This window comes from Lipotes vexillifer, unplaced genomic scaffold (assembly GCF_000442215.2).
Source record: "Lipotes vexillifer unplaced genomic scaffold, Lipotes_vexillifer_v1.1 scaffold1011, whole genome shotgun sequence".
Lineage (NCBI taxonomy): Eukaryota > Metazoa > Chordata > Mammalia > Artiodactyla > Lipotidae > Lipotes > Lipotes vexillifer.
In genome coordinates this window covers 4486503-4498086 of record NW_006787698.1, presented here as the reverse complement: position 1 = coordinate 4498086, position 11584 = coordinate 4486503, and the positions used below count along the sequence as shown (strand labels likewise).

Genomic DNA, 11584 nt, shown 5'->3' with positions numbered 1-11584 from the left:
CTCTTTCCCAAGCCGGAAGCAGTTTCACTGGCAGTGTGTGTGAGACCTTGGGGACTTGGAGGATGAACACTTTTCGAAACAGGGTTTATCCCAATATGCTAGAGTAAGGCTCAGTGCACCACACCAGTGTTATCAGGTGGTGGTGGTCAAATAAGTAGTACTACAGAGAGAATCTTACTTTAGTCCATTTAAAGTTTTGAGATCTCACTATTTTTTTTTTTTTTAAGATGTTGGGGGTAGGAGTTTTTATTAATTAATTAATTTTTTCTGCGTTGGGTCTTCGTTTCTGTGCGAGGGCTTTCTCTAGTTGTGGCAAATGGGGGCCACTCTTCATCGCGACGCGCGGGCCTCTCACTATCGCGGCCTCTCTTGTTGCGGAGCACAGGCTCCAGACGCGCAGGCTCAGTAGTTGTGGTTCACGGGCCTAGTTGCCCTGCGGCATGTGGGATCTTCCCAGACCTGGGCTCGAACGCGTGTCGCCTGCATTAGCAGGCAGACTCTCAACCACTGCGCCACCAGAGAAGCCCTCACTATGTTTTTTAAAACAGGTATTAAATACATGCATTTGGTAAAACAGTACAAAAGGCTGTTTGGTACATAGGGGTGGTACTCCCCGCTCTCCATCCTGTCCTTCCTTTGAGAGGCGAGCATTCATCAGTTTCTTCTATATTGTTTCAGATGATATGTATGTATATATTGCTGTAGTATATTAGTATAAAATCTGTCTTAGGGTTCTCCAGAGAAACAGACCCAGTGATGTCTGTATATATGAGATTAATTTAAGCAACTGAGTCACACGATTTCAAGCTGGCAAGTCTGAAATGTGCAGGACAGGCCAACAGGCTGCAGACCCAGGGAAGAGTTGATGTTGTAGCTCGAGTCTAAAGGCAGTCCGGAGGCAGAATTTTATATATACACATACAGATTAATTCCATATAGTATAGTACAGAGGGGTCCTGTGTAGTTTACCCAACTTTCTCCAATGGTGATGTCGCACATAACTGTAATAGCAAAACCAGAAAATGGACATCGGCATAATCTACAGACTTTATTCACTGTGCATGTATGGTCACGCATATGCACGCATGCATTCTTGTAACCTCCACCTCAGACAAGACATAGATGGTTTCATCACGACAATATTTTTATCCCTCTTAAGTACATAGACACAGACATCCTGGAGATGGCAAGTGCTGTGAACGTAGGGAAGCAGTGTCCTAAGGTGTTCATCAGAGAAGAGCTGGTGTCCAGTCTAGGTTGTCATCAGCACTTCCTGATGGGAATCCCAAATTACCCCTTTGGTTTTTTTTCTAGTGTTAACAAATCCCTGACGTGAGGTGGATCTTTGACTTTACGTAGCGTCACTAGATGACCTCTAGTGCCCAGACGTGTGCCAGGCCAGCTCCTGGGGCTCTCTTTGTTTTGAGGGTGGTGGGACATCAACACCAGACTGAAGGTTGCCCAGATCTCCCCCAAACCGAGATTAACCCCCAACCCCTGTTTTTAACCACATCAAACGTATTTATTTAATACGTTGACTCATGCTTTTGGTTTTGATCTTCTTTTGAAATATTGTTTTTCTCTTTTTCCCTTCTCTCCACATAGGAGGAAAAGAGACGTAGAGTTACATCCAGAGAACGGTAAGAATAATAAATCTTTTCTGTGCAATATGTCATCTTGATGACTGAAATTACTTTTCTGAAATCTTCTAAAAAGAGGAACTTTATAGTGAGTTGCCGGGGTGACCATAGATAGCTTAAGGATGCCGAGTTTGCAGTCAGATTATTAACCTTGTGATTCAGGTAGAATTGTCTTGCGAAGAGTGAATTGGGGCCAACTGGCCGTTATCAGAACTAGATCTAAAGGTTGTATTAAATATTAAATGTTGAGGTAATATGTGCCTTTCAGGGCTCCTGAGATGAAGATTGATTTTTTGGGGCGGTGGGTAGGAAGGAAGACCTTTTGAAAATTGCTTCCTTGGGAGGAGTCTGTGAAAGTCAACATTAGGGTGTGTGATTTTGCTTGACAGAGTTGCTGGACCGCTCCCTGCAGAAGAACCGGGAAGAGTAAGACCAGGAACACACGTGGAAGAAGAAGAAAGAGATGATAAAGTAAAGCCTGGTCACCTCCAGGTTTGTCACTTCCACCTTAATCTCAGAACCCATTTGGTTCTAGGAAGGGGGGTCAGGGTGTGGGGAGCGTGTGGGAACAGAATGACTTACGCTAATGATCAAAATGACCTTGAATTTAGCTAAAATGCTCTTCAGACTCATTTTTCTGCTGGTTCTTTATGTGGAATGTGTGTTACATGGCTCTGGTGATAGTAAATCAGCGGTAGGCCTGGAAGTCAGCTGGACCTCTGCTACTTGATCAGTCAGTCACAGAGCTTCAGTCTGTCCCCTCGCCTGCCTGCCTCTCCTGCCCATGAGGTCCTTGTGAAGGTCTCATTTTCAAACACATGAGGTGCTAAAGTGTTATAGTATCGTCCAGGTATAAAGTTGTATTCTTAACTGAGATCAGATGAGTTCTTTCCCCAGACCTCCAGCTCCTTTGTAAAATCAGAGTTTAAGTTTCTGTGAAATACAGATGTACCCACTGAACCCCCATGGGAGGGGGTAGGAGAAGGAATAGGGGGTCTGATACTGGAAGCTTTACCATTAGACAGCACTGCCCCATATGACAAAGGGCTGACATTGGTCAGTCACAGGTGGTAGAACAATATCAGGTCCCTTTTGGGTTTTTTTTTTTTGTGGTACGCGGGCCTCTCACTGTTGTGGCCTCTCCCATTGCGGAGCGCAGGCTCCGGATGCGCAGGCTCAGCGGCCATGGCTCACGGGCCCAGCTGCTCCGCGGCATGTGGGATCTTCCCGGACCGGGGCACGAACCCGTGTCCCCTGCATCAGCAGGCGGACTCTCAACCACTGCGCCACCAGGGAAGCCCTAGGTCCCTTTTGGTTTTATTAAGACATTGATTAGAAGTTTCTTAGAAACTCAAATGGATGGTGTGTGCCCTTATTGAGAGCCTGTTAAAGGATGGGTGTCTTTTATTTTGTCCTAATGGGGAATCAACTAAGATGTATAATTCTTGAATCATTTGGTACTTGAAACTAGTCTTTAGCTGATCACTTCCCTACCCTGATCCTAGTTAAAGTTAGCAGCAGTTACAGTTGGGACACATGTTGAATTGTTTGAGAAGAAGCGGTCTAGTGGGCTAGCTTGACCACCACCCTCCAAAGAAGGATTTTAGGGCAAGATTGAAATCCCTTGTCTGTGACCAGACTCCCAGGATCTCTTCTTCCAGGAGGAAGGTCTGCAATGTGTTTCTTCTGTTGACATCACCAACCTTTGTGATCTCCTTACAAAGTGTGTGGGGTTCCTGAGGCTGAATTCCACTCTCTGGAGAGGAGTGTTTAGCTCTCTAAATTCAGGCTCAAAACAATTTGTTGTCATGTTTGAGATGGAGCTCTTTTCCAGATTGGGTCATTCTACTTCATTTCTTTATTAGATTCCTAGTTTTGATAGTTTTCTATGAGACTGTCAACACTTAATAAAGACAAGTGATAGTATTTTGCTCCCAAATCCCTCTTAAGCATCCCTAAGAGTTCTTTAACTTCCTGCCTACCTACCCCACCAAAAAAAGTGCCTTTTTTTTTTTTTAATTTATTTCGGCATTCGGGATCTTTAGTTGTGGCATGTGAACTCTTAGTTGTGGCATGCAAACTCTTAGTTGTGGCATATGGATCCAGTTCCCTGACCAGGGATCGAACCTGGGCCCCCAGCATTAGGAACACGGAGTCTTAGCCACTGGACCACCAGGAAAGTCCCAAAAATGTGCTGTCTTGAAAGAAGAGAATCTTTATTCCAACTAGACTGCAGGATCAGTTTAGGTATTTTATTTCCGTAAAACTCTTTAGTAGAAAGATTCAAATCAAATGCAAAAATTAACTAGTCTTTCTTTTTTTTTTTGGTCTCCCCCTCCCCTCCACTTAGGAAGAAAAGAGACTCAGAAGTCAAACCAAAGAACTGTAAGTATAGTTAACATGCCTTTGTACTTTGTGAAGCTTACTTGCTAAAATAAGCGTTCTGGTAAAAATAATGGATTGGACAGAGTGTTAAGTGCACTGATCATACATATAATGTGTGGATGACTTCTGCTCGTGTAAGGTCAGACCACCACAGTGAAGGCTGAGGTCAGGTGAGATTTAGCTGACCTTGACCCCAGGCCTGTTCTTAGTGGTGCTCATACAGCAAGCAGCTAGTCAGGTGGTGGTTAAAGGGCATTGAGCAGCTCTGTCTCTTCCCCACAGCTGTGAAGACGCTGTATGACAAACTGCCCCAAAGCTCAGTGGCTTACAAGAGTAAGCATGTTTTGAGCTTACATGTTTGCGGCTCAGTGGCCATTGGCTGATCTTGGTCAGGTGGACCCGCTTCAGCCCCAAGGCTTGGCCAGCCTGGGTGTGCTCTCATGGCAGTGGCAGCACCTGAGGGCAGAAGTGGAACGCAGCCTCTGACAGACAGTGGGCTGAAGTAAATGTTGAGACTGGGCCTGAGTCTGGGGTGGGCAGAACACCTGAACTGAGTGGCCGGGCCCTGGCGGACGGAGAGGTGAGGACTTTCTGGACGGTACCTCAGGCCAGCTAGCAAACCTGCACAGGAGTCCACCACAGGCAGGATTCCCATCAGGTTACTAGAGATCAGTGGAGCCCTGTTGTCTCTTTTGTTTTTAAACTACTGCGTGTCTCAGCAACAGTGAAGTGTAGATGGCGCTCCTGAGATCATACTTTCTGAAGTAATAAATGCCTTTTGGGTTTCTTGCTCTGAAAACTTGCCCTTCAGATAAGAAATACAATCCATGCTCTAACTTGGGGGAGGAGACCATGTAAACCCCTCACTGGGGCTGCTTGAAAGGGCAGCAGGCGCCCTGAGCTGACTGTGTGTTTCGTTCTGCGGCAGAACACCTAAACAGAAATCTAAGGAGGAGCCAGACAGAGATGCGAGGCCCGGAGGAGCTCAGGCTGAAATGAATGAAGGAGAAGACAAAGTAAAGACTGACTCTGTCACTTATCTCTACCTGATCCTTACGTTCCCAGTTGGTGGGGAGAAATGGCGTGGGGTAGGGCTCTGTGTTCAGCTCCAGCCCTGCCTGCCCATGGGGTGGCGCTGGGCAGGTCAGCTGCTACCCTTCCTGGGGGTGGATGGCTGTCACTTCATGTCAGCGCCTGATACATAGTGAGTGTTCAGTTGTCTGTGTATCATAACGGTGGGGAGGGCCTCTGTGTGCTGGACTAAGGCGTGTGTGGAGCCAGCTTCTCTTCAGAGCCTCTGCCCTGAGAAGGCTTGACGTGTCACCCCAGCTACATGGTGTCATCACACTTGTGCTGCTTTACCAACCAGTCAGTCTCCTGAGTTCTTCTGAGCCTAGCTCCTCCCTTCCCTGCCAGCTTCCCCACTTCAGCTAAGCGAGCACATTTAAACCCTAAAACACTACATTGATCCAGGGGTGGGCCTGTGTAAACGTCCTGGGCAGCAGGGTTATCCACAGGGCTGTGAACTCCAGGGGAGGGGGATACAGCTGCTGGGGGCCGCAGCACAGGACTCTTAAGCTCCTTAGCAGTTTGGTCCCTGTGTAAGAGAAGCCAAACGAGGGTGGTCCCAGGATTGTCTCTGGTTTTCTGTCTGAGATCTAGAGAGCAGAGCCAGAGGTCAGACTTGCTGGGTCATGAGCATTCTCGCTTCCAGTGGGCACCCCTTCTTGTTCTATGGCAGATGATCCTTTCGGTGTTTCCTCCAGCTTGTTCTATCTAACATCTTATTGTCTCTCATCTTTTCTGTCTGGATATTCATTACCTTACTGTCAGCACTCGCCTGGCATCCCTTCAGATCTAGAGAGATCTTAGCGATGCTGTCAAACCACCCATTTTCCTCAGACGGCAACTGGCAGGAGCTTTAGACCACACAGCCAGCACTTTTGCCTCACGGCAGAAAAGGACAAAAGGATCAAACATTTGACTTTGTCTAATGAGTTGGTGACCAAGTCGGGAATTCCTACTTCTACTTCTTTCCCATACTAGATTCCAAAGTTTAGTGTTGTCACCCCCTACCCCACTCCTCCTGTCCCAACGCCTGTCTATATGACATCTTCACCCCTGACCAAACGACAGATGGAGCTATAGGCATTTTGGCCGACATAAGCAAAATGGCCATAATATTCCCTTTTACTTTGAGCTATCCTAGGACAGGGGTTGGTAAACTATGATCCACAGGTCAAATCTGGCCCTCTGCCTGTTTTCATAAAGCTTTATTGGAACACAGTCATACCATTTCACTTATGAATTGTTTCTGGCTGTTTTTCTGCTACAGTGGCAGAGTTGAGTAGCTGTGACACAGGTCTGTGGCTTGTAAATCTGAAAATGTGTATTTTTTTGCCCTTTACAGGAAGTTTGCCAACTACCGGTCAACTCTTGTTTGTAGGCGTTAGGGAACTGAGTTAACATTTTTGAAGCCTCATCTCTACCCTGTAGACCTGCCCAGATTTTCCTGTTCTCTCATTCCACAGTGCTGCAATCCTTGACTGAAACTTTGGGGTTTTGTCTCGCTCTTACTCAGAAATTAATTTTCCCCCCTTTATTTCTCCACCCACACTTTCCCCTCTCAGGATGAAAAGAGGCACAGAAGTCAACCCAAAGATCTGTAAGTGGTTAAAATGCTTGTGCTTTTGTGCTGTGCTTTGTGTAATTTAAATTAGCGAAATAACTGTTGGAGATCTGTGATGTAGAGGTTTACAGGGAATTGCTGGTGCTATTGGAAGATTGGATCAGTTTGGGCGGGGCTGGATAAGAAATCAAACTCTGGGCCCCATCTTACCTGATACCCTCTGCCACATGGGTAGCGCTCCTGTCACGGCACTGTCATGTGTCTCTTAGTTTCCAGCACCTCTCATCAGGCCCCACGTCTGAGGGTCACATGGGGCTTCTGAAGGCCTCCTTTCAGGATCACGAGTTAGTGACACACCTTTGGAGCTACTGTGACAAGGGGACTTTCTTTTCTGGATGGGAAGAAAGTGTCTGTTTGTTCGCCAAATCTATTCGGAATAGTTTGCTTTTCTGTAGGAAGGCATTAGTTTGTCATTTTTTATGTGAATTGGCAATATAGTTTTTTGGTTTTTTTTTTAAGCTAACATCTGACTTATTTGTTTATCCAATAGAGCTAGCAAACGGAGACCAGAAGAAAAAGAACCTGAAAGAGTAAAACCACAAGTTTCTGATGAGAAAGATGAGGATGAAAAGGTAAGGCCTAGTTTTTTCAATTCTGCTGTGTTTCATAATATCCCATTGGCTGGAATATGTTAAAGTGTTTTTTAAACAATTTTGCTTATGGAAACATTCAAACATACCCCAAGGTAGGCAGAAAAGGGTAGCAAACTCTCACATTCTCATCAACCTTCAACAGTTATCAATCCATGATTAGGCATGTTTTACCCAAGCCTTACTCATTCTCCTTACCCTCCCTCACTCTGAAGATAAACAGATCCCAGATGTATTGCTGAAATATCTACAGAAGTGCTTTTAAAAGGAGAGGAGTCTCTTCTTAAACATCACCACTGGGCTTCCCTGGTGGCGCAGTGGTTAAGAATCCACCTGCCAATGCAGGGGACACGGGTTCGAGCCCTGGTCCGAGAAGAACCCACAGGCCACGGAGCAGCTAAGCCCGTGTGCCACAACTACTGAGCCTGCGCTCTAGAGCCCGCGAGCCACAACTACTGAGCCCACGTGCCACAACTAATGAAGCCTGCACGCATAGAGCCCGTGCTCTGCAACAAGAGAAGCCACTGCAATGAGAAGCCTGTGTACCACAACGAAGAGCAGCCCCCACTCTGTGCAACTAGAGAAAAGCCCGTGCGCAGTAACAAAGACCCAACTCAGCCAAAAATTTTAAAAATAAAAAAATCAATAAATTTATTTTAAAAAAATCACCACTATACCATTATCACAGCACAATAATATAAAAACCTAATCTCCGTTCAGATTTCCCTGATGGTCTCCCTTGTGTGTTTTACAGTTGGATTCAGGACCCCAACAAAGCCTGTATAATACACTTGGTTCCTGTTTGTCCTCAGTGTGTCATCTGCAGTTTCACCCTGTCCTCTTTCTTGCACTTGGTGGAACTAGCCAGCTTACCTGTAGCGTCTGTGGGTTCTCAGGCTTGACATATCCCTCCAGCCCTGTCCGCCTGCAGACCGGTAGTTAGGTCCAGAGGCTTGACCAGAGGCAGGTCTCTTGTTTCCCAGAGTACTTCTGAGGTGATGCTGTGTACCTCCTGTTACATCATACCATAAGGCATGGTTATCTTTTTAAGGTGTTAGGACTGATCATTGAGCTCAGGTGCCATCTGCCTGATCCATCCATTATAAAGTTCCCCTCAGCTTTTCACCTAATGTTTTTAACAGTCATTGCTTAAATCCATTATTTCACTGGGAGTTACAGATTGTGATAGTTTTGTTCTATCATTCCTTCATTTACCCAAAATAATTCTAGAAATAAATTTATATCAGTCAGCAGGGGCCGTCATAACAAAATATGACAGTCTGGGTGACTTAACCAATAGACATTTATTTTCTTACAGTTCTGGAGACTGGAACTAAAAGTTCAAAGTGCCAGCAGGGTTAATTTCTGGAGAAGTCTTTCTTCCTGGCTTGTGGACGGCTGTCTTCTTGCTGGTTCCTTACATGGCCTTTCCCTGTGTAAGCACGTAGGGAGAAAGAGAGCTCTGGTGTCCCTTCCGCTTTATAAGGTCCCCAGTCCTATTGGATTAGGTCCACACCCTTGTGACCTCATTTAACCATAGTCACTTCCTTAAAAGCCTCATCTCCAAATACAGTCACATTTGGTGTTAGGGCTTCAACGTAGGAATTGGGTGGGGGGCCAGGGGCACAACTCAGTCCATAGTACCCCTCTTCAATTATATACTTACTCTGAGGTACCACTTATACAGTAAAGCTGGGTTTTTTTTGTTTCTTTTTTTAAAGTGGTCTTAGGAGTCTTTTAAGGAAGTCTGGTTATAAGAATTTTGTTTAGGGGCTTCCCTGGTAGCGCAGTGGTTAAGAATCTGCCTGTAAATGCAGGGGACATAGTTTCGAGCCCTGGTCCGGGAAGATCCCACATGCCACGGAGCAATTAAGCCTATGCGCCACAACTACTGACCCTGCGCTCTAGAGCCCGCAAGCTACAACTACTGAGCCCACATGCCACAACTACTGCGTGCCTAGAGCCCGTGCTCCGCAACGAGAGAAGCCACCGCAATGAGAAGCCTGCGCACCGCAACGAAGAGTAGCCCCCGCTCCCTGCAACTCGAGAAAAACCCGCGCGCAGCAACAAAGACCCAACACAGCCAAAAATAAATAAAAGAAAATCAATAAATTTATTTTCTAAAAAAAAGGAATTTTGTGTATAAGACTAGACACTGGGGATGGCTTGGGTCTCAGTGGTTCTCTGACTGCCTTCCTGCCTCTGACTTTTGTGATAACCATGTACATTTTGTGATAACCTTGTACATTAAATTCTTAACTGAAGCATTATCCAGATGGAAAATACTTTTTTACCCTGCACTCTTTTGTTTTCTCCATTTAGGAGGAGAAGAGACGCAGAACTACATGCAAAGAACCGTAAGAACTTATTTTTGTCTTTGTACAAAGCAGATCATAATATTAAAATGGTTGTCCTAGAAAGAAAGATAAAGGGGCTTTTAGTGAATTCTGGAGCAGCCTTAGCTTTGTATGTGATGGAGTGTGAGCACAGGACCGAGACGTTCCAATTCTGCTGTGTGAGGAAGATCCCCTCTGCGTAAAGCTGCTTTCGGCCTCGCACCTTGCCTCTTATGCAGCATCTGGTGCTCATCTGTGTCTGGTGGATCAGGTATAACTGATGGCAGATTCTGACATGTTGTGAAATGACTAAAAAAATCTTCTGCTTGGTTCACAGAACTGAGAAGAAAATGGCTCGAACCAAAATGGCAGTAGTGTCCTCCAAGGTAAACATATATCTGGGAGTAAAACCAGTTGTGCACCACTAATGCGATTGCTTGGGGCTGGCTCTCTGAGCGCCGTTTGTGTTCGTGCCTCCACAGACCGATCCTCTGAAGTGCATTGAGTGCGGACAGTACCTGGATGACCCCGAGCTAAGATATGAACAGCATCTCCCTGATGCAGTAAGTTCCAGCTGTGTTTTCAGCCTTATATTGATAGTTTCCTGTCTCTTGTGTCTCTAGTTAATGGTCAATGTCTCTCAGGTGGAAGAGATACAGTTGTTGACAAATGAGAGACTGTCCATCTTTGATGCCAATGAATCTGGCTTTGAGAGTTACGAGGATTTTCCCCAACACAAACTGACCTGCTTCAGGTAACTGATATGCCTCTGCTTTATCGTAACAGGGCATTTTCCTAAAGACACCTAAGTTCTTAATATCCTAGTGAAGTTTTTAATACCTAACCTGCAATATTTCTTAAGCTGCTGATACGAGATAAGGGCCAGCAAGCTGGTAGACGTCTGGTGGACGTTTGCTGGTGGTGGTGGGGTGGGTGGGCGGGTGGTTACAGCTCTACCTGTTAGGTCTTGAGCAGGTAAGCATCCTGGAGCTCATTCAGGTGAGGGCCTGCTACGTGCTAGGTCCTGAACGAGGTCTTACAGATGCAGCACCTCAGCTCCCTGGTCTTATGGAGGCAGAACAAAAGTTAGGCCTGTCAGGTAGTGACACTGTGACAGATGTGAAAAGCATGGGGAGCAGAGAGTGGGTGGGGGAAAGTTGTTTAGAATGGAGAGGAAGGGACTGGAGCAAAGACCTCGGTGGCTTAAGAACAAGCCGAGGGGATAGTGAGGGAAAGACATCCAGGAGAAGGGAACAGCACGTGGAGGCTGGGAGGTGGGCACATTGGCTGGGGAAGACTAGGTGAGAGGCTGTATGGGTGGAGTAGAGGGACTGGGGATGAGTGGTGGGGGAACAGGGGCCTGGGAGGGGCCTGGATCCTGCAGGGCTTTGCAGGCCGTGGCAGTCATGCTGGGCTCTTCGGCGTAGAGGTCCGTGGCATCTGGACTGTACCTTTGGAAGGGCTCAAACGAGCCTGTGAGTGAGCAGAGTCCCTGTGCTCTCCAGCCCCCTTGGTTCCGTTCTGTCCCCCTCACTGGAGGTCCTTCACTTTGCTTCTTGTGGGAAATGGCTTGGCTCCAGGACCAGCCCATGTCTCCTTTCAGGCCTTGGCACGTGCTTTTCCGCTCCCTGGACCAGAGAATAGTAGGGGTGGGCGGGCCGCCTGTTGTAGCCTCAGGTGGAATAATTTCTGGGCAGCCTTTCCGACACTCCTGCCCCACAGTGGGTTGGGGGGCTCTTGGCCCAGGGAAACCCCAGTATGTTTCTCCTGCAGTACTCTGTACACTCGCTGTGGTTGGTGGTGTCTCCCACGCTCCACGATCAGGATCCTGATCTGTAGTGGGATGCTGCCCATCTACCAGCGATCCCCTGGCTCAACCTCTGCCTGACAGCACAGGTGAAACGTGCCGTTGGCATTGCTGACGTTCGTGGCCTCGTGCTTCCC

At 46.8% G+C, this 11584-nt stretch overlaps 1 protein-coding gene across 1 annotated transcript in view; it reads left to right on the top strand.

Moving 5' to 3' along the window:
• DNMT1 (DNA methyltransferase 1) overlaps positions 1-11584 on the top strand; it is a 42639-nt gene that overhangs the window by 12272 nt on the left and 18783 nt on the right. The window contains 10 exon segments of the mRNA XM_007460652.1: positions 1606-1640; positions 2030-2111; positions 3991-4025; positions 4954-5041; positions 6656-6690; positions 7205-7286; positions 9627-9661; positions 9978-10026; positions 10123-10203; positions 10285-10394. Coding sequence (XP_007460714.1) covers positions 1606-1640; positions 2030-2111; positions 3991-4025; positions 4954-5041; positions 6656-6690; positions 7205-7286; positions 9627-9661; positions 9978-10026; positions 10123-10203; positions 10285-10394 — 632 coding nt within the window.